The sequence below is a fragment of the Electrophorus electricus genome, chromosome 4, assembly GCF_013358815.1.
Source record: "Electrophorus electricus isolate fEleEle1 chromosome 4, fEleEle1.pri, whole genome shotgun sequence".
NCBI lineage: Eukaryota > Metazoa > Chordata > Actinopteri > Gymnotiformes > Gymnotidae > Electrophorus > Electrophorus electricus.
In genome coordinates, this window is record NC_049538.1 from 25,092,607 (window position 1) to 25,114,982 (window position 22,376).

The 22,376-nt window shown below is 38.6% G+C and overlaps 1 protein-coding gene across 2 annotated transcripts; it reads right to left on the minus strand.

Annotated features, from left to right (window-relative positions):
* Positions 1-62: 62 nt before the first annotated feature.
* Positions 63-20,427, minus strand: syt9a (synaptotagmin IXa). Of its 2 annotated transcripts, XM_026999528.2 has the most exons (7): positions 19,804-20,427; positions 13,122-13,572; positions 12,363-12,915; positions 3,853-3,973; positions 3,023-3,194; positions 2,659-2,788; positions 63-1,067 (listed from the first exon to the last, which is right to left on the minus strand). In XM_026999528.2, exons 1-7 carry the CDS (start codon positions 19,949-19,951, stop codon positions 999-1,001), a joined length of 1,644 nt encoding a protein of 547 aa, XP_026855329.2. In that variant the 5' UTR covers positions 19,952-20,427; the 3' UTR covers positions 63-998. The 2 variants fall into 2 exon arrangements, with proteins under 2 accessions (XP_026855329.2, XP_026855330.2); XM_026999529.2 differs by lacking the exon at positions 2,659-2,788.
* Positions 20,428-22,376: the final 1,949 nt, after the last annotated feature.

Consider the following 22,376-nt stretch of genomic DNA (forward strand, 5'->3'; position numbering starts at 1 on the left):
GAGCAAATCACTTCACTGAAACTCAAAAATTCACACGACTTTTTTTTAAGAAATAAGTGTTTAATAACATGAAATTACATTTTACTTGTAAAGTTTATGAGTAAACCATCAGCAAATGGCAGCAACGGTTTTTGACGGAATTCACACATTATTTCATGACGAAAATGCTTTAGACTGTACCTCACCAAAACAAATTCATGCACTTTTGAGTAAAAAAGGAAGGATGTAGGAGAATAACATGACCTCAAGATCTACAGATAACACAGTAACATACATTACAATATCCACTCAAAAACAGGAACCAAGACTATGCTTAAAAAAGAGAGACATTTAATCAAATCAAACCTATAGACACCCATACAGATGCTTTATGTGACTCATAACGGTTAGTCTTAGAGCGACTTTTTCTATAAAAGCACTAATTCCAGTGCAAAGTGACCCCGAGGCTGAATCCCCAGCTGTGCTGAATCTTCTTTCTGAGAGGACTGGGCAACATAGTCTCTCTCTCCCCTGTCACTAAAGGGATGTACCAGCTTGTTAGATTTGTGCATCAAGGAGTCTGACCACACTGTCAGGCCAGTGGATCAAAGAGGTGCAACAGCAAGCTGTCTATGCATCAAATGACATACACTATCGTTTGACCACCCTGACTGGTGGACACCCAGTAGGGGAGGGGCATGTTAGGCCTTGAACTGGCTACTTCAAAATTGGGGGGAAAAAAACCCCCCAAAAAAACAAAAAAAAACCTTGTACTCTTTTCATATCACCATATTTTGTATAAAGGAACCGTACAGTATGCGACCACTCAACATGCAGCTGAAACAATCAGTGTTCCCATGCAAGGAAGGGCTTCCAAAAGCCCAGGTTGAAGAGAATGATGTTCCAGCCTCTTCATGAGAAACACGCCTCTGGAACTCAGCAGCCCTGTGTCTGGCCTCTTAGCTCACAGGGCGGAGCCTATCTCCAACACATATGCTGAGATGGAGGCGGGCATTGCTCTAAGGGGATGGAGGAGTCTTGAGGGAGTTGCAGGATCCAGTCTGGCTTCCCCCACCAGACCCCTGGTACTGCAGTAGAGAGAGCAAAGCAGGAGCTGTTATTTAGGAATAGGGTTCTCTAAAGAGAAAACCTTTAAAATATGGCTTAATTTAGGATGAAGGCTATAGTCAAAATGAACATGCAGAAATGCAATACTAATCAAATCATTTAATCACATATTAAATGGAATATGAGTATAAGGCATACAGTAATGTAGTATTATGCTTTCAAGTCAGAGGTTGAAAGCAGGTTTTGAACCAAGAGTAAATTTCCACTAGCAAAGCAAAAGTGGTGCTTGAATCACAATGCACTTTTCCACCCCAGCCTGAAAACCATCTGTTGTGAGAGAAATTTTGTGTTCTTTCTGCCTGGAGTGCAACATAAGAGCCCAGAATAGCCTTATTAAAATATTATACAGACTGTTACTTGAACAAACAGGAAACAGAATTCTGTGCCTCCTCTGTGCTGTGTGCTATCCTTTAAAGTTTGAAATAATAATAATAATAATAATAATAATAATAATAATAATAATAATAGTTTGTTTTCTAATGATACTCCCTTTTCAATTTCTTTTTCACTACCAGAAAAAAAACAAAAAACTTTTGTGAATCCAAACAGTAAGTACAGGCTCACCTACAAGAAGATGACATAGAGTGCAAACTGATGGCATTTTGAATATGAGTTTAGTGAGATAAATGGGGTTTGTGCAGGCATTATAACCTTCACTCAAATGGCATGAGATGAAAACTACTAAATAATAAATGAGCTCCCTTTACAGTTCAGGCCACAATTCAAAAGCACAGGAGCACTGAGTCAGTCAGAGACAAACTGTGCTGGTGTCCATTTTCTCCTCTTCTCTTTATTCATTTTAATCTCTTTCTGTCTCTCGCTGTACCCTATCTGTGTTAATATCACACACTATCTCTCTGTCTCTATCTCTCTTTCTCACTTTCACTTACTCTGTATTTGGCTTGTTTCTTCACTTGCTCAAATGTTGGCAGAAACACAGTTTTATCGTTATTAATTATTTAATAGACACACATTCTTCATAATGTTTTGAATTAGTATTCTTGGATAAGTGCAAAGGTCACATCTACCGTCTGGCAACTATGCCATTATTTTCTTATATTTATTAATGGTTCACGCCAGGATCACAACCACAGCCTGATTCCTCTGACATCCTCCAGTAACTGGACCAACTGGTTAAATAAAGTGGCAACTTCTCACAAAAGAGTCATAGTAAACTAAACAAAAAGAAAAGAAAAAGTAGTTCCAGAGTTCTGGTTTTCAGAATCTCAGGCTTCCACCAATGAATAAATGATTGAATGAATAATTAATGCATTCATTAATGAATGAATTAATCTTTATACTACCACTAAGTTTATATTAACACTTTGGACTGATATATGTTTCATATGATCATGAAAGGTCATTTGATGATACACCTAAGTGTATTCCTGAATGTAATTACCCATATAAAAGACATTTATGTGCATACTGTGGAAATGCCTATGACATTACTGAGTCTAACATTTGTTACAATCAGCTGACAGTTAGTTGTCCTGTTTTGGGCTAATGTACAATTTCTATTTTTCACACTGATACCTAACATATTCTTACCTCAACAAGAGGATGCCAGCGAGCAATGGGTTTACGAGGGTATGTAAGCATCTCATTCCAGTGGTCTCTTCCCAAACTCTCTGCATCGTTACCCACCCGACACACACCTATAACCTCATTGTGGCCTACACTGTGAAAGGAGCCAGGGACATACACTCTTTACTGCACAAGAACAACAACCTTTGTCTGACATAGAGACAGAATTATGGAATTCAAAAACCTTGTTCCTGAAGGACTGAATTCTTAGAAAACGACTCAAAGAAAAAAGTCTCAGAGAGAAAGTTATATGACAAAAAAGTTATATGCCGCATTTTGTAAAATATTAGTAACACATATTAATTATAATAAAGAGTTTGTGACTCACCGATCATAGTCCATCACAGCTATTAAAAGGCTAATTTGATCAATGTTCTCTGGTGGGACATCAAAGACTATAGCCTCGTTATAAACAGGGTTCAGGGTGTTCCTTTTTGTGGAGGTTTTCCTCTTCTTTAATCTCCGCCCTTCACACATTAAAGAAACCTTCACATATGGATCTGTGAAACAAGCCAGGAAATTAGAAATGATGAAATAATACTTTATGTCTCATTTTGCACTTTGTAAACAAGTGATATCAGTAAATTGATTTGGAAAATTGAAGTTGTAATGTGTAGATTTTTAGTGATCCTTCTGTGTAAAGAAAAGTGATCTAAAGCCTGTTTCATTGATTAGAGAATTAAATTCGGATGCTACTGCAGAAGGCAAATTGATTTTTAGGTCTTCTTAGATAATTAGGTCTAGGACATGTGATGCAGTAGTAAATCTCTTCCATAAGATGGAAGTGATGTATGCTGTATGCTCTGGAAGTTGATATGCTTTGTTCTTTGTTCTCTGGCTGCCATCATAAGGGAAGTTATCTTGTATCAAATCAGTATGAATTTATTTAATCAACACTTTAAATGATTTGCCAAACTGTTCTGTCCTTTAAATGCACTGTAACAACACTAAATTAATTTCCTACTTACAATTATGGGTTTGAATGATACTTGAATTAATGTCTCTGAGATTTTTTTAATCTTTTATCCTCATAGACTTAAAGACCTCACAGGCTTCTGAAATGAAGACAATTCTCCTCTTCCAAAATGACAACAGCATTATTAAAAACATATTTGCTTCTAAAGAGAATGATGTGCTACATATCCTGTGTGGGTATACCTGAAGCTCCAGTAATGTCCATGGCTTTTAGGTTACGTGCCTTTATCATTGTGATGGTCAGGCGACCGGCAGTGGGCAAGTAACACAAAGAAAACATCAAATCCCCCAGGTCCACATTGTCCTGTCAACAGAGACAGAAATGTTCTCATGTTACAGCCCTTTGTTTAATTCTTGCGCTTCTGGAATGAGAACAGAACAGTGCAAATTATCCTTTATTGCAAAGGTGATCACATTTTATTCTATGCTTAAACATTCCATTCAGTAAAGCACAGAATTCCTAGACATTAAAGATAAAGTGAATACATCTCACAGTGAATAAATCTCTTAGAGTCCTACACATCTTTTCAACACTAGCGTCAGTTTCCATTTTAGAAATTAACAGCCACATTAACACTTGCTCTCAAAATAATTCAACTGTGAATATACACCCAGGTTTTCTCACACCTATTCCTCTGTGTTTCACAATGATAGCTTTTTTACAAGGCACTTGATATGTAGTTATCAAGCTAGATATTAAGAATTCAAAAGACTCAAAGTCCTAAATATCATTTGGCAACAACGCTTGAATAACACCAATACATTTTTGCAGACTGTAGAAACAGACATCTCTGCAACAGAATGTTGGAAATTGTGTCGTATGGGCAGACATGCAGAAGGCTCCCTAAGTCAGATATGCAGTTTTGTAAAAGCACTGGTAAGATAATTCTAACTAGAGGATAGAATAACCAAAACATCCTTGCTCTTCAGATGGTCTTTGTGCTATGATGTTAGGAAACTTGGTCCTAATTAGTATTCAAAAAATAAAAAAGACAGTGGAGAGAGAGAGAGAGAGAGAGAGAGAGAGAGAGAGAGAGAGCAACAGAAAGACAGAGTGAGAGAGAGAGAGAGCAAGAGAGAGAGAGAGAGAAATAGAGACAAATTCTGAGAGAGCATATAAGTGTGTATCTGTGGCAGTTTTTAGCCTAGAGGCTGCATGTCTAAGCCAGACAATCTATTCTCTTCTGACATTTACCAATCATAACTTAATTCTTCTTTCCCTGGGGTGAAAAGACACCCAGTGAGGTAAAGGCTGCAAAAATGGGGTGAGAGTAGGAAGCTGTTCCCTGCTATTCATCGGAGGGCCTGCTCAGCAGAAAACAACACTTCTTCCAGAGGAAAAGGTCACCCTCGTGGTGCACTAAGATCAGTACATCCTAGTACTTTACAAAAAAAGTGCAACACACCACCAAAAGGTCATCCACTGCAATTAGTTTCACTGTTTTTAGGTTACTAATATAGCCCTTTTGGACTTGCATCTAAAAACATACACCTGATTATAGAATAAACACCTTATTGCATTCACTCTTCATCTTTGCATTTTGTTATGCTGGTTTGCATGAAATTATCTCTTTGGAGTAGCACCACTCAAAAGGCTTAAGTGACAGAACTCCAGGTAAATCTCTAATGATCCACTCCCAAGGCTAGCCAGCCCCAGGAAATATCAATATATTCTCTGCTTCAAACAATCTGCATATAACGGTGGATAAAAATAGGCTAGTGATCGCCTACGAGCTCAGACCCCTCCACAATGCTGCAATCTCCTGAACACATTATGTTTTGATTTATGTTGATATGCCAAAATTGAGGGCACAGATTGGCATTTAAACTTTTGTTTTATTGTGGGGGGTGGGGTGGGTAGGTCTCAAACTGTCTAGTATGAGACATTCCTGGAGGCCACAGTTATTTCACAGTAACAGGCTGCTGTCATTATTTAAGTCCTATGGTACTGGAATAAGGGTAAGCACCGCTTATGCGCATTATGACAGAATGTCACAAATTCTAACTTAATGCTCACCTTCCACCTATAGTGGTTTATTGTCTATACGTGTAGTATCCTGGCCATAATTTTCAAATATGCATCTCATACGGTAGTTTTCATTCTAGGATGAACATGTTGCTTGTAGATATAAATTTGTATATGAAACAGCAAACATATGACTATGAAATGACAACCGATTCAAAGTGATTCATAGTATCACTATGCAGGCAGTAGTATGTGGCTGTGTTCCACTTCTGAGCTAGGATCAGCCTTTGTGTTTTAGGTGGGTGGGGACATGTTGCAAATACTGTACATATCAGTTCTTCATTTCTACCGAAAGAAACACCCACAAAGTCAGAATTTGTGACTATCAGAAAACCCCTTTTGTGCTAATTATAGGGAATCGCTTCACTCCATTCTACATATGCTGACTGGATCGAGGCATCTTGTAGAACTTCGGAACATGACATTTAAATTACAAGTCTTTGTCAAAGGAAAGAAATGACACTCTGGGAGATAACTTTAATTCAGCTGAGAGGAGTGTGCTGTCTCTTCAAAAGGCTGCAGAGACATAATTAAAATTCCTCATACAAATCTGCATTTATCTTGATCCATGCTATTGACTGATGTGCACAACTGATTTGTTAGGCTGTCATTAAGAGAGTTTGTTTGTGTTCTTTTGGCTGTTCACCTGCACTCTTTAATTGAGTAACTGATGAATAATGGATTCATGGTGCTAATTAGATAAAAGTCAAGAACAGCAGATAAATCACAAACACTAACTGCATATGTTATCATCATCATAGCCTGTAGGGTCACTGAGTACATACAGGTGTTGGTCAGCATTCAGTTTCATTAAGTACACGATTAAACTTTAACCACCTCTGCCTTTAGCAAAGAGACTAAAGGGGCTAAGCAGAGAGAGGTTATTTATTCATCTTCCAACTTGCTGAGATAAAAGATGTATTTCCGCCTCCGTGTTTTTACAGTTCACTGTAAGATCTTGGGAAGGAGCCATACGCCAGTATGAGGTCTGCTGGGAAACAGTTGACTATTTTATGTTTTTTGTACCTTATAATTACAGTAAACACTTGCAGGAGTATATAAACAGTAATCAAGCAACAGCTCTTTATCCATTTGAACAACAAAAGGTAATCCATTTCAAATATGTGTGCATATGTGTGTGTGTCTGTGTGTGTGTGCGTGTGCATGTGTGTGCTGGCTGCTTTGACTTCTTTAACAATATTTTCTTCACAAATTATATGCAATACCAAAAGCTGAAAGGTGAGAGGTGACCTGAAAACTCTTCAAAAAATGATAATCAATTATACCAATTTGCATTAACTCTTCAAATAGATTGTTCTAGTTTACTGAAAACAAAACAGATGTTTACACCATTCACTCTTGAAAAAGAAACACTTCTCAGTGATTGACTGGTACATGATCCATATTTTTTATAACCCTGTAAAATTATGAAAACAAAAGCCTTGTCCATAAGATGTAGTCTGGGGAAGAACTCAGACTGCAGAAGAGGAACTGGGCAAAGCATTACTCTAGCTTCACTAAGCTGACTGCCACCCTACACTACCAGCCTTATCTACCTCATAGAACAGCTTATATCCAGCAGGATAATGAAACCATTTAACACCGAAGACAGCCTACAGGTAGAAAAGACAAAATAAGACAGAGAAAATCATAAGGATTGCTGAGAGATTGATTAGGTGATGCAAATAAAATGCTTAAGTTTGAACAAATGGGATAAAAATGTCAAGTTGTGGAAGAAGATGGGGAAATGGGGGTAGTCATTTATTTAAATCGTAAGTCTATGCTCATTTTGACTTTGCTTTGCTGGAACACACAAAAAACTTTTATGTGCAAACAAACTATGTAATACATAGTTTATAGCTTATCAACAGTCAAAGTACATAAAACTAAGAAACTAACAATGGAAACTAACATCTAAAGTCTAGAAAGTCTAAAGTCTGAAATGAAAGCACGGTATCCCAGAAAAATTTGTTCAGTGCTATTTTCCATCTATTATTTATACACCTTCTATACAATACACTGTATTTGTCATTAGTACAATAAATTTATCTGTAAAGGCATTTTAAAAGACATTCACACATCATTTCTTGTGCTTACATTTGCTATGGTTAACCCTTTCAGCAAAGGATATTTATCAGGTTTCCCTACTAAGTGTAACCAGCCTCAACACTGACCCAGCAACCATAGTTACTTATAGCACCACTATAATTTGCTGCCAGAGGCATGCAATGCGTTCTTATTAGAGTGGAGAAAAAATAACACTCTAATGCCAACCATAGCTATGGGTACCTAAGACAAAGAAGCATTTTCTTGCTATTAACATTCAGTAACATTGGCTGTAGAACACTTAAAACTACTGACGAAAATTCCCCTGACATATCGATCCATGACTTAGAGTAAAACATATATTATTTTAAATCAATATTTCACTATATATTAATTGTACTACGCGATCGTTGTTGTCGAATTAGTTTATTATTCTGGTTACCTTCGTCTAAATTCGTCTAAATGCTACTATCTAGTACATGTATCCTAGTATACGCTGTACTGAGTTTATACGTAAGAGAGCTGCACTAGTTGTTCATTTAAGTGAAGGAGAACGTAGTTAACACCATTCACTGAATGGTGAATGTGAAACATGCCCTCAATTGTGCAATTGACCAATGCCTGTCCTGTGACCACTTTCTATGTTGAACTGCGCGTGCTCTGTTGTGTAAGAAAAGAGAAGTGCGTTTGCGTCAACGTAAAAAAAACAAAAAAAAAACAGAGAGAATTGGCATATTTCCCGGCTCAGAAGTTTAAAACCGTGTCGTATGAAGTTATTCCCCTTTGCCATGTCTATTTTTCAGACATGCTAACAGGTTATGGACCCTAAATAACATTAGTAGCATTACAAAACTTTGAGAAGACAAGGTGGTCGATATGACGGTCGCATAAGTTACTAGACCGAAATACCCAAAGGACAAAATAGGCCTACCCGGTGGAGCAGGTTTGTGTTCAATGGAGATGAGAAAAACTGAGCTGTGGGAAACAAAATTCTTAGGCCATCTATGATTACAAGGGTTAAAAGGATGAAGACAAAGCAGACGTTGAAAAAAATGGCGAAGCCTACACAGAGCTGATAACAGTTTTAGATGATACTAGGCCCTGCCTCGTTATATGGGAGCCACAGATGATGGCAGGGTAGCACTGAAAATATTGAGCAACTGCTACGCAGGTTGCAGAAGATGCAAAGAGAAAGCGTGACTATTTTCTTAGGACAGAAAACACCATTACAGCTATGAGGAGTGCACAATGAAATCTTCTGCGATGAATTTTTAACTGCAATGATTTAAAAGGGTTTACCAGAGACATTTAAGCCACTCGCTATTCATGTAACGCAGTGATAAAACAATGATCTTAGAAAGTGTAATTCTGAGCAGAATAAAAAAAAATAGATTATGAGACAAAGAGAAATACAGTAATTGTACAATGGATGGCAATGTGATTATAATATAATAATATAAATATAATAACTGATTGCGGAGGACGATGCCTAACACGCTTACAAAGCGAGTGAAGACTTGAGTTAATTGAAAGTGAAACTGGCCTGCTTGATACAGGAGCAATGTCTCACATTCTAACCGACATAAGAAAGTTTAAGATGCAGAAATATGGAATTGGCTGATGGATCAAGTACCAAACAAGCTGCACAATCAGTGAAGCTGATCGACAGCAGAGGATGACAATGCACAGAGATGCTTAGAGAAGCACTGTACATTCCCTCATATCCATAAGACATCTTTTTCGTGAAAGCAGCGATGACCAACAGAGCCAGAGTGATGTTCCATCAGGGGAGGAATGTGATACAACTCAATGATGATAAAGAGCTCGACATCAAAAAGTACAACAGACTACTTCTTGAACAGTGTAATTGATGCAAAGAGTGACAGTTGTAACAGTTGTAAAGATGTGCAGTCATGGTCCAGAATTCTTCGTCACTGCAATTAAGACAACATACTAAAGCTAGAGAATGTTGATGGTATGAGAATTAAAGGTGAAGTTGATAAATCTAATCTTCATTTTGAATTGTATATCCAGGAAAAGGTCCCCCAGAGCAGAAACCAAAATCTTGACAAAAGAGCTAAAGAGGTACTAGGACTAATACATTTGCAGATTTAACAGGTTCAATTGATCCATCATCAAAGGAAGGACAGATATGCAATGGTATTCTCTGATGATTTTTGCAGTGCAATATTTTATTTTTTTTTTAAAAGGGTGACACTTGAATAGCTTTGGAGCTTTTATTGCTGACTTGGCTCCCTATTTGAAAATCAATTGCCTAAGGTCAGACAATGGTACTGAATTTCCATATAGAGATTTCAAATCACTACTCAGCAAAATTGGTATTAGGCATGAGACATCGGCACCATATTCACCACACCAGAATGGTACTGCAGAACAACAGTGGAGAACTGTTACATGGATAGATGCATGCTCATTGAGAGTAATTTGCCTAAATTACCAAGTTATGGGTATATGCAGTACAGGCAGCAGCAATGATCTGAAATAGGTGTTACTGAATTTGTACTATACAAACACGATACTTTGTGTTGACAGGGAAAAGCCTACTCACTGAGAAGGTCTAAAATGCAAATTGTTTTGTCAATGTGTTGTGCATATAAACAGGACAAGAAGTTGTTGGACAGAAGGTGTGAGAAGCATATCTTTGTTGGCGCCAACAAATATAGCCTAGCCTATATGGTCTACTCTCCAGCTACCAGTAAAGTTCTAAAGAACTCACTTATGGATTGTAATTAAAAAAGTAGGGTAGTGCAGGACACACAGACTGAGCAACAGTTAATGACTGCAATGACTGCATCATTAAGGGGAGTGGTAAAACTAAACTAAACTGATGGTAATCTTGAAGTTACTGATGAAAACCCATTACAGACTCAATGTAGTCAAATCTTGGCAGGTAGTCAAGTTAATGCTCAAAATAATTTTAGTGAATGCTATCCTAGCAGAGAGCATAGGAGGCCAGAATATTTGATTAAATATGTGTCCGACATAGCCTGCAATGATTGGGCACTGACCAATATTGACTATTGTTAAAGGATGATAAACAATGTACCTCAAACATGTACAGAAGCTGTAAATTCTATTGAGTCCAACAAGTAGAAGGATACCATGAAAGAAGAGATGTATTCACTGAAGGAGAATAATATGTTAATCATCTTAGCTGAGGCTAAAAAGGCAGAGGGGACCAATGGGTCTATGCAATCAAGGATAGCCCTCTGATGATTCAGAAAGGTATAAAGCAAGGTACATAGCTAAGGGAGAAGGAACTGACTACATAGAATCTTTCTCCAACAGGAAACATGACAAGTTGACAAGTATATGGGTGCTGATGCAGTTAGCACAAAATGATATGTTGTTATACCAGATGGATGTGAAAACTGCACGTCTGCATGTTCCAGTACTGTAGATAGTGAAGTGTACTTGGAACAGCCAGAAGGATTTGAGATTGAATCTGAGAAAAGTGGAAAGTTAGTATACAAACTGGAAAGTCTATTGTATGGACTAAAGCAATCAGGTCAGAACTGGAATGAGATGCTACATGATCAGTGGATTCATGATACGTGATCAATGGAAACGATGCGTTCAACTGTTGCATGCACATTAAAGGCACTGACAAAGTAAGACTCATTATATGGGCTGATGATTTGACACTAGCAGCAAGTGATGAAAAGGAAATGAAGACGGTGAAACAAATGCTCACTAAGAGGTTCAAAATGAAAGACGTAGGGAAACTGAAACACTTTGGGCACAGATTGTGAACAAGGAGATGATTTTGTAAAGATGAACTAAGAAAGATATATTGAGAAACTTTTAAACAGGTTGAACTTGACAGAATGTAAACCTTCAGACCTGAAGTTAAACTATGATGACTGTGAAATGTTCATTGATCCCAGAAAATTCATAGAACACGAATTGCGATATTTGAAAGGCATTATTGACTATGAGATGTGTTACAGAAAGCAGAAGGATAAGTTGAAGCTACAGCCCTATAGCCTTGCTGACTGGCCAGCAGATAGACAGGACAGGCACAGCACACACACACACACACACACACACACACACACACACACACACACACACACACATACATATATATATATATTTTTTTTTTCTTATCAGATTCTGCCACTAATTTACATCTTAACAGCTAGTATACTCTCTCCTTTGTGGATTAGCACCTTATTTATAGTCAGTTATACTGATACCGTCAAAGATGAACTATAATGCATTAAAACCTGCTATTACCTGAATACCTCTCCAAGCCCTGCTCCTTTACCGGAGCCTCTTGCTTCCAAGATCCACCAAGCTAGTTCCTTCAGAGTTCTCACTCTATTACAATATTCAATATTTCAGTGTTATAAATCATTCACTCATTTACTCATTCACTGTTCACTATTCTCACATCAATACACTGAGGTTATGTTATTGACTACATTTGGAAATGTATTGACTAACAACTGTGCTAAATGCTGATTCTGTCAAAGGTCAGCATAAAAAAGGAATTTAAACATATGTATAGAACAATTCATTATTTGCTAAGGAAATTAACTGAGAACAGAAATGCTGGCATTTGAGAGGGTAAAGCCATAAATAGAAGACCACTCACCGAGGACACATAATGGATGTCCCGGCACAGCTTGGTCTCCCGGGGAAAGTCCACCAGGTCCAGGAAGTTGTCCACCACCACTTGTCCAATGATGTCATGACGTGAGAAGCGGTCAAAATCGTAAACAGTGAAGTGGAGCTTTCGTGTTGGAAGCTCAGCGTATGCCACAGGGAAGAGGAAGACTTCATCGAACACGGGGTTCAGAGTCTTCCGGTGCACCTTGGTCTGGTGCTTGGTCTTGCGATCTGGCAGAAGGTAAATCTTAACATAGGGGTCTGAGGTGCCAGAAAAGTCCTTGGCAGGCAGGTCTTGGGCGCGATGGATCTTGACGATGAGCTGCTCCAAGTCGCAGTCATATTTGAGAACGAAATGGAGGCGGCCACAGGTGCCCCCCCGACCAGCTCGGGTCTCCTCGCCATCCAAGGAGCGCTGCTTGTACAGCTCTGGTTTGAGGCGCCCGAGGCTCATGCCTGTCAAGGAGTCTTGTCTCTGGAACTGAGCTACCATAAAGTCAGGATTGGACTGGTTCATGTGACGGCGAATAGAGCTTTGCCTGTAATCGAAGAGGACAAAGGATAACAGTAAATGAACTGCCCCAGTATAATCTATAGAGGAATCATAGCTTGAATAGAAGGTTGGCTATAAGGAGGAGGAACAAATGAACAGATCTTTTTGGTGAGTGTACATCATATAATGTGCAAAAAGTTGAGGCACTTCATCCAAGAACAAATACTAATGCCTCTGTTAAACCTTACTGACCGAACACAGGTTGAGGCTGGATCAGTGATCTGCCTCTGCATGCGACTGTTCCCATAAACACCATTCTCCCCCGCCTTGGACTCTGCTTCTAGGGGAATGTCAGGAGAGGTGTGGCTTATTTTCAGGGCTGCCTCAGGCACTGGAACTGGCGGCGGAGAACTGGGAGGCGGTGGGGAGACTGGTGTGGGGGGTACCGTCGACTCCTTAACCACCGAACCCCGAGGCTGGCTCCGGCGATCGAGCGTTGTGTCCACCTCTGTGTAGATGGGCTGTGGTTGTAGGGGTGGAGGGGGTGGGAGGGGGTGCTCTGGTTGGCCCTCTTTGGTGCCAGGAGAGAGGCCTCGCTCGCGCCATGGAATCCAGCATAGCTTCCAGGAGACAAAGAGTGAGACACCAAACAGGGCCAGGCCACAGGCGGTCACCACCAGCGACAGCAGGCTCACTGATACATCTGTAGTACAAGACAAACAGAAAGGGTTGACGGGAATTCAAAAAACAGAACTGCATTGCTAAATTTCCCTGGTAATTATACCAAAGACAGAAAAGCTGATATCACTTAAAAGCACCAGTACAGTTTCAGTGCAGTGCTACAGCCAATGGTTTTATTTCATTTTCATTCATGTAGCATTATAAGAATTTTGGGATTATATCTGATGATGAGAAAAAAAAAAAAAGCTCTTCATTACTTCGTTATATTTTGATTAGTCATATTTCTTCAAAATTTGTTCAAAGTTTATGCAAGTATTCATCTCACCATTTTCAAAGGTGAAGCGTACCAAATGCAAGACTTTACTTTTCCCCAGCTACCTTCAGAAAACTGGATTCTATTAGTATGAGTACACTGTTGCTCCCCAGACTGCCTGGTGTGTGCCTGCTGGGTATTTCTTTTCAGTCGGTGCCATTTGAGAGCATGGATGCTGTCACTGCACTGATGGGTCTTAACCACCAGCGACTCTAATGAAATCCCTGGGCTTTAATTGAAAGCAGAATGTTCAGTTAATTATGTCTGAGTCACATATTAGACAACCCTATCTACCTTGACTTAAAAGAAGTGGTTACATGTTTAATTAAGATTAGCAAAATTGGTTTAATTATGTGCAGTCTGACTTATCTTTAACCTGGATCGTGACGGTGTGCCTATGTGCCTTTTTTCCAGGTCAAAATGATTGAAGTTATGGAAGAATCTTTTACAACTAGCAAGCTGTGTGCACTTTGAATATAGACCCCAAATTGGTTATTAAAATAGTTTGCACTCAGAGGGTGACTAATGTTTAAAATTAGAAATCAAATGGAGACTGCATATTCAGTCAGTGAGTCCTTTTTATAAGTTACCTCCTCAATTTTTGTCAGTGGTGCTTTTCCATACAAGAATGAAATGAGAAAGGTTGTGTTTTGGGAGAAACATGTAATACTAGCAAGCCAAAGGTTATGAAGCTTTTGCAAATCCTAAATATTAAAGTGTGCATATGAATAATCCAACCCTTTCACACATGCTTTAAGTCCCACAGCCAAAGAGGGAGTGCTGAGGAGAAGCGAGAAGTCACGACAATCACTGTGAATAAGCTCCATTCGTCACCTCCAGCTCACTCCACAAAAGCAGCTTCAAACCATGGACAAATACACTAACATAACAAGATGATTTTAGAAACACAGAAAGAAACAGATTTACCTTGCTTGAACACTAACGTCTTCCTTCATATGCCATTTTGTTTTAGAACTTTAGAAGGTAATTTAGAAAGATTTGTATGTCATCTAAACAGTGGACAAAGGGCCACATAACAGGAATAATATAACTGGACACTGAGATTCACTTCAGAGTATTAATGATTATGCAGGATCGATCATCAAATGTACTTGTTGGGTAACAGTTTGAGTATTCCATCCTTAAAACAGCTTCCTTATTCATTATTGACTTACTGAATGAGAGCCACCGAAGGCATAACTATCGTGTACACATCTGAAAAATTAAGGCATGAATCAAGCAAACTTTCAGAATCCCACTAAACCAGCAGGTTGACCATTTTGCCCCACAGCTTTTGGCATTAGATATACCATCATCATAGCCAAGCACTATAAACATAATCACCCAGGGGCTTCATTTACTTTGCCAGTGTAAAGCTATAAATAATGGGCAAATACACTAATAGATATAAGAGTGGGTCTTTACAGTTCCTCACATTATACACTACACATATAATCATATGCTGTGCTCTTATTTTGGAATAAATACAAATTTGCTTCTATGGATTGAAACAGTCAACTGCTATGCCATGGAGTACTTTTTAATGTGATAGTGAAATCACAATTATATAATTATGTAACTGTTCTAAAATATAAACAGGCTGGTGGATTGTGGGGTTTGTTTTACAAACAGCCTTTTTCTCTCTTGTGGCGAGAAGTGAGACAAACACAGTGTTTTGTGCCTGCAGGCAATCAGTTACTCTTCACAGACTGCTTTACTGTAGCTGAAGAATCCACCAATAAAGACCTTTAAAAACACACATGCTGCAGTATTTCACAGCCAAGTGAATGACATATCTGCCTACTCACCTTAAAAAAAAAAAGTTTATTTTTGCATACTAATAACTAGATAATTAGCTGAATAAAGTAACTAGTCCTTGCACAGACACAAGTGTGTTAGGTTTATATGTTCTTTGAGGGCTGTACATTAGAAATGTGGGCCCACAGCACCATATCTATATAAACTTACTATTGTAAATCAAATTGTATGATTTAAGTAAATAAGAATAAACATCTTACACATCTTATTAAGCATTCTAAAAACCAAGCAGTAAGGGTGCATTCTACACTAAAGGTCTAGATAGAAATCATTTTCAGAGGTCTAAAGCTAGTGGTTATATTTAACCAACTTAATCACTGGATAGAACCTGGAAACATGGGATTCATCCTTGCAGTGCATGTTTTTACACCTAATGAGATGTAACATTCGGTAAGAGCTGGTGAGCTTTACTCTGTGTTGCAGTACACAAGATCATGCTTGGTACCAGCTCCTGCTGATGATTGTTTGTTTTTTTTGTTTGTTTGGTTGTTTGTTTGTTTTTTTTCTTTTAATTCAAGCACTTTGAGGTCAGATGTCTAATCCCTGTCTTTTAGAAACATACCTCTAGATGTCCTCAGGCATTCTGATTTTATTTTTTTGTTTCTACCTCAGGTCATGTAAGATATTGTGTACTGTAGTAAATGCCGTTTCCAGAACATCCTGACGGCCAAGACTCTCAATACTGAACACATACTGCTGTTTGCTAAGGGAGCCATTCATAAAAGATTTAGCCTAAGGGAAAGTGGCATTTCAATATTATCTCTGTATTTTAAGTCATTTTTGCAAACTACGAAGGGAATTGTTATGAAGTTGTGAACATGACTTCTGTGTGATAAAAACACTATAGATATACAAACTTCTGTGATTGATAAAAACACTATAGATATACAAACATATAGCCAAACATATCAATATCCAAAAATATCCATCCATCGTACTTCAAAATATAGCCTGTTTAATCAAATGTAAGTGCCAAATGGGTTTGTGTGGACACCTTTATTTTTTGACCTGTTTTGTGAATGAATGTACTTAGAACAGATGCGCTGACAAGAAATTCTTTAGTGTGCACTTATCATCCTGCCAATAAAACAGTTGCTAATATTAAATTTATATACTACAAAATCCTTCAGTCCTTCAGAAACAGCATCTCTTTATAAGCAGCCTCCACTAATCTCCTACAGACTAGAAAGAAACAACAAAAACATGCTCATCAAGAGTGAGATTAATGACCATTTGGATAATAACTGTAGTATTATAACCTGCAACTGCTTGAGATTTGCTACATGTAAATTTATTAACACAGCCACTAAAGGATCAATTGTTATCCTCAAGCAGTACTGTGGGAGTTGTCTACTGCAAGAGCTCTAATCAGTTTTACATTGTAGAATCCAAGAGAAGGCTTGCTGATCAATTTGTTGAACACCTTCAGAGCACCAGAATTAAGGATTTGTCATTTCCAATAAAAAGGCACTTTAATACTAATGGGCATTGCATTAACTAAATATCTGTTTGCATTGCCATGTGTTGCTATGGCAGCAATGAAATTAGGAAATGCAAAGAAAAAGAATGGATCTGCATTCTCAGAACTTTAGATCCCTGTGAATAAATGTTATGTTTTAAACATCTACGTTTCTAAAATTAACCTAGATCCACCTGCTAGAACTTCAGAAGGTCTTTGCTTGCACAGTTAATGAAGAAACTCCAAATGTCCAGAATGTCCTGTCTCTCTGTAAATTTTATGTATTTCACTGAAATTTTTCTATCTCTACAAGGAATTTTACACTATGTGTTTCCATGGAACTAACAAGAATGTACTAATCAAAACCTTGAGCAGCTGCAAAATGACTGTTTTGCACTTTGCCCAGCCTTTATCATGGTAATTATCTAATTACAGTTTGCACTGCCATAGTGATCCATACTGAACTCTCCATGGGAAGAGAACATGTCTACTTGGGTTGAAGACCCATCACATTGTTTCCGTTTGCTTGCAATAACGTTTAGCTGCCTAAGCCAGTCATCACTACATTCATTTTTCATTTCTGTAGAGTCAGAGAAAAAGAATGCATTCTTGAGTTCTGGCACATCTCTCTCTCTCTTTTTCCCTCTTATACACACAAAGACACACATACACACACAGCAGAGGATTACAATGGAGAATAGAACAGCCTGATCAGTCATTTGTCTTACAGGGCACGGAGGATTTTACTTCTTATAGGAGAGGAAGACCAGTAGAGTTTAATGTATGGCATTTTGTGTTTTTAGACTTTTAGGTTTACACACATAAAAACCCCAATCTGATTATGTATTGCATGATTATTAGTTATATTTGATAGTAATCTATATGTCCGAGACGTAATAGCAGAAGAGCAGCATAAGGACGATACTGCTGCTATCATTTTCTGTGCAGTCACTGGCCACTTTCAACCTGTCAATACATAAAGTGACCTAAGGGGTTTGTCTGTGCATGCGCATGATGGTGCAAAATGAATATAATACATTGTTCTACTATTTATTGCTACTAATTATAATACTTCTAAGACTAGTATTCAGAATCCATGAAACATGGACTCACAAGAAATTCATCTGGGAACCATAATGATCTTAACAATGCCAATTTATTACTATTCTTTCCCTGTCTCACTCTTATAGTAGCAGGAAATTCACTCTGAAAGAGATGACATGCCTCAGCTGTGATTCTACATTAAGGCAAGTCTCAGGGACTCCTCAAGAGGAAACAGTCCACTGTGTTTTATTGAACTGACACTGCCAAGAAGGAACAGCTGTCAATATAAGTGTAAGTGTATGTAAATGTGTGTGTGTGTGTGTGTGTGTGTGTGTGTGTGTGTGTGTGCGTGCATGCGCATGTGTGTGTGTATTTCTATAGGTGTAACTCCATGCATTATGCATCCAGTCATGCAATCAGTCATGCCGCTACAGGAATTTGAGCCAGAAAACATCTTGACAGTTATTATTAAAAATAGTGATGGCAGAGCCCTGACATCTATTTCTCATAATGTGTGACCAAGCGGCTGGGACTCGGGTGACACCGGACTGCAGAAAAAAGCTTGAAAATAATTGCACATGTCCTGCGTTTTCATATCATTCAAGAAGAGCCAGAATGGATGTTCAGGCTGCAGCTGAATAACATACTATTCGTGGGCGGTAAAAATGTCTGTTTCTCTCTTTTCTGTGCATCCCACCTCCCTTACAGTGTACTATTAACCATCATTCAGCATGGTGAACCATCGTGCAGGACTGGATTCCTTGATTAATGGTACAAATTTTCACCAAGGCGATAACAGTTGTTTTCCCCCTGATGATGTAGCATCCATTACTCATTAAAAATGTTGATTGATAGACAAAATGTCAATGTTTACATGTCGCAATTCCATTACTTATTACCATGTACTGTATGGAATGTCTACTACAATGCTGTTCTATGAGGGCCACTCAGCCAAAAAGAAAAATATGTGATCTCATTACCGCATTAAATGGGTCAAGTAGTCTTAATGGAGAGAGCGAACACATGAAACTTAGCAATGATTTATTGTTTAACGTCGTGTCACATACTGCGTGAAATATGTTGCTGTTCGCTAAGAATACTATTTTAGGTACAGTAAGAGAACGGGAGGTCGTTTCTAGGTTGGCTAGTTGCAGAAGTTGGATCAGTCAGTCCGTTGCTGTCATACACTAGGAACATGCTATGAACTATGAGTTTACATCAGATAAACATGTAGGCCTAATTGAAATGCATGTTAATTACAGTTTAATGGTATAAGAGGCTAGCGCAAATGTTTCCATATTTCTCCACTGCATCGCCAATTTGGTGTATGGCAGTTTTTAACGCGCCTGACCAAAAGAAAGGCAAATTAAACCCAATGGGCAGCGCCGCGCCACAGGTAGTATGCATGTGCTTGCGTTACTTCAAAATGCATAGCTTCTGAAGTAGCACAGCAAAGTACAATCTCAAATCAAAAAGTCTATCTCTAGTAAAACGAAAACTATCATCACTTAAATTAATCAGTTGCAAACGTTTCGGTACACAAGTCCACTGAGTGGAATAACAAAGAGACGCATGTATCGTTAAACGACATGACCAAAGACTCGAGTTGTGCCGCCTACCTGATTCTGAATACCGTGGTCTTGCAAGGTCTCGGAAATAGTAAATGAAGTCCAAACAGTTCTCGTTCTGCACTTCCCCCTTAGAACAGAGATCCGATAAGAGTTCCAGCGCTTTTTGACAAATCTCGGCCTCTCTGTCGACAGGCATTTCCCACCAGCATCCTTCTGAATGGAGGCGCGCCTCGGCAGCACCGCACCACTCCTCCTCCCGCTGCAATCCACACCTCTCACTGTCCACCCTTTTCCGCCGACCGGCGCGATGCGCACGACAAAAGCTCAGTTTCTAAAGGCCATCGCTAGAGTGTAAATGAGCAAACCCGACGTCACGTCACTTTCAGCTTATTTTGGATCATTCAGCTGTATTGTAACAGGATTTCAATACATCCAGACGTGCAGCCAAGTAGCCTACAGCTGTAATATCTGTGAATTTAATATGCAAGGCGAGTTATATATCGGGGCCACCGGTTGAATCCGCAGGCGAACAGAAGCAGGTCCAATACGCTGTCCAGACTCGACTCTCGGTGAATCTAAAAAGTAGCGCCACATCCGTGGACTCCCCTGGTGTCGCGTTCTTATCTTTTGTTGCTAGCGAGGCTTTCTGGGGTCTCTAGTTACCATACCACATTCCATATGTCCACCTCTGACGTATCCTCAACCAGTCCAGTCGAATTAATTACTTGTGCGTATTCAGAGAACATTTCAATAATTTGTTGTAGAATAAACGTTGATATCTTAAAAGGATAGTAGTAATGATTACAAACGATTCCGTTTCTCAAAAGGTAATGATCATCTAGTGTCCTCGTACAACAAACAAGATAACTCATAACGTTTTTTCTATGTCGGTCGCGTTTTCTTATTACAAAAATAAATTTTGCATGAACTGCCGAAAAAAACTGACGGTAGGTAACTGCTGCCAATTATCTAATGTAGATATTCTCTATAAAGCTGCGTCAGCCAGTCGCCATGCATTTTATATTACCTGCTTTCTACGACTCTTGAGAAAACAATTTTCTTGTAAAGAAAAAGTACCTGGGAGATGTTTAAAGACCCAGTTGTGAACTACTGAAGCTTCATACCAACTTGTAATTATACAGTCTAAATCAGAAAATGCGTATAAATAGGATTACGTTCTCTTAACTGCTAATGATTTTGTGTTCATTGTTTTTGTAATCTTTTGAAGGTGTAGATCACAAGGTTTTAACCAAAATGGTAAAAATGAAGGAAAAAACACAAACAAAATTACACAGCAGTTTTATAGGGAACTGCCGTCACTGTTTTGCATCCATTTATACCCCAGTTTCATTTTCAGCCCTAGTGACGCGTGCATAGCGGAAAACACTGCACTTCCAAATTGTCTGACCTATCACATTTGACAAGCCATCGCAGTGGGAAAGTGAACGTTCTTTCCCCGATTCCTCTTCAATCAGTCAGGGATGATGGCACCGCACCCGTGAACAGACCACCAGGTAGGCATAGAAGCGGACAGAACTCGAATGACATGAATACGAGTGGACAGAAGCTTGAATGCTGGCAGTAATGAAGATGCATGTACTCTTATCAGCAAGGCCTGTAGTACTTCTCACGTTTCTTACTTGGAGTTAAATGTGCTGCCTCTGCTACAGAGGTCATCTTTGCCTGGCAAACACCTTGCTAAAAACATTACAATGGAAACAAGCTGAAAGTCCAGCTTGTTGACTCAAGTGCAAGCACCGGTCAAAGTTTTACTGGTAACCCACTTAGGAATGACTGAGTTTTAAGATTTCTTTCTGCCAGCTTTGTGCAGTGGGAAGCCAACCTCATAAATCACCCAAATAACCTTTGACCATGAACTTAGCAGAGGTGTACACAATATAACCACAATATACCCTCAGAGAGCAAAAGCTATTTGCCGAATTGAACAGGAGCAAAGGCATTCTGAACATCATAGTTCCCAATTACAAAGGTTGAGCTCACAGTCACTGCTGAATAATGCATACAATATGCAATTCCAATGCTACAGGGTCTAACATTAAAGAAAAAAATGTATACAGATGTATTTGGGATGTTTTGTCTTGTGAGCTCAAGGTATAGAGTGAATAAAAACTCCAGTAGAGGTGGATGAAATGAATTAATTTCGGTATGTTGAACCTGTTTAGGTATAGCAGAACAGTTTTTTTTTTGTTTGTTTGTTTTTTTGTTTTTTGTATTTTGTTTTAACTCCAATCGAGCTAGTTAAAATTATTTTCTCCTTTAAATATTCTACTTGCCTCCTTGATCCCATTTCTGTGAGGGTACATAAAGAATAACAAAATCAACAAAATAATAATAATAACAAAATAATTAAACTCCTCTATCAATCTTGTCTACATTCCAGAAACTCTTAATGTCACAGTAATCAATAACCCTAACCCTATTATCAAGAAACCTAATCTCATTTCCTGAGATATAGTTTAGTACAGGATATTTGACATTTCATCCTATGTATAACTACATGCAAATTTCTATCTAAAATCTTGGAGAAAGCTGTGCAACAGCTAAGCTCAAACTTGCATAAGAATTATATGCATGAAAAACTTTCTGTCAGGCTTTAGGCT

Coding starts and splice junctions, on each gene's coding strand:
- syt9a (XM_026999528.2), bottom strand. CDS start 19,951: ATGCCTGTCGACAGAGAGGCCGAGATTTGTCAAAAAGCGCTGGAACTC. Junction 3,974..12,362: donor ACATCCATTATGTGTCCTCG/GTGAGTGGTCTT, acceptor CTCTGTTGACAG/GACAATGTGGACCTGGGGGA. Junction 1,068..2,658: donor GCTGGCATCCTCTTGTTGAG/GTAAGAATATGT, acceptor TCTCTACTGCAG/TACCAGGGGTCTGGTGGGGG.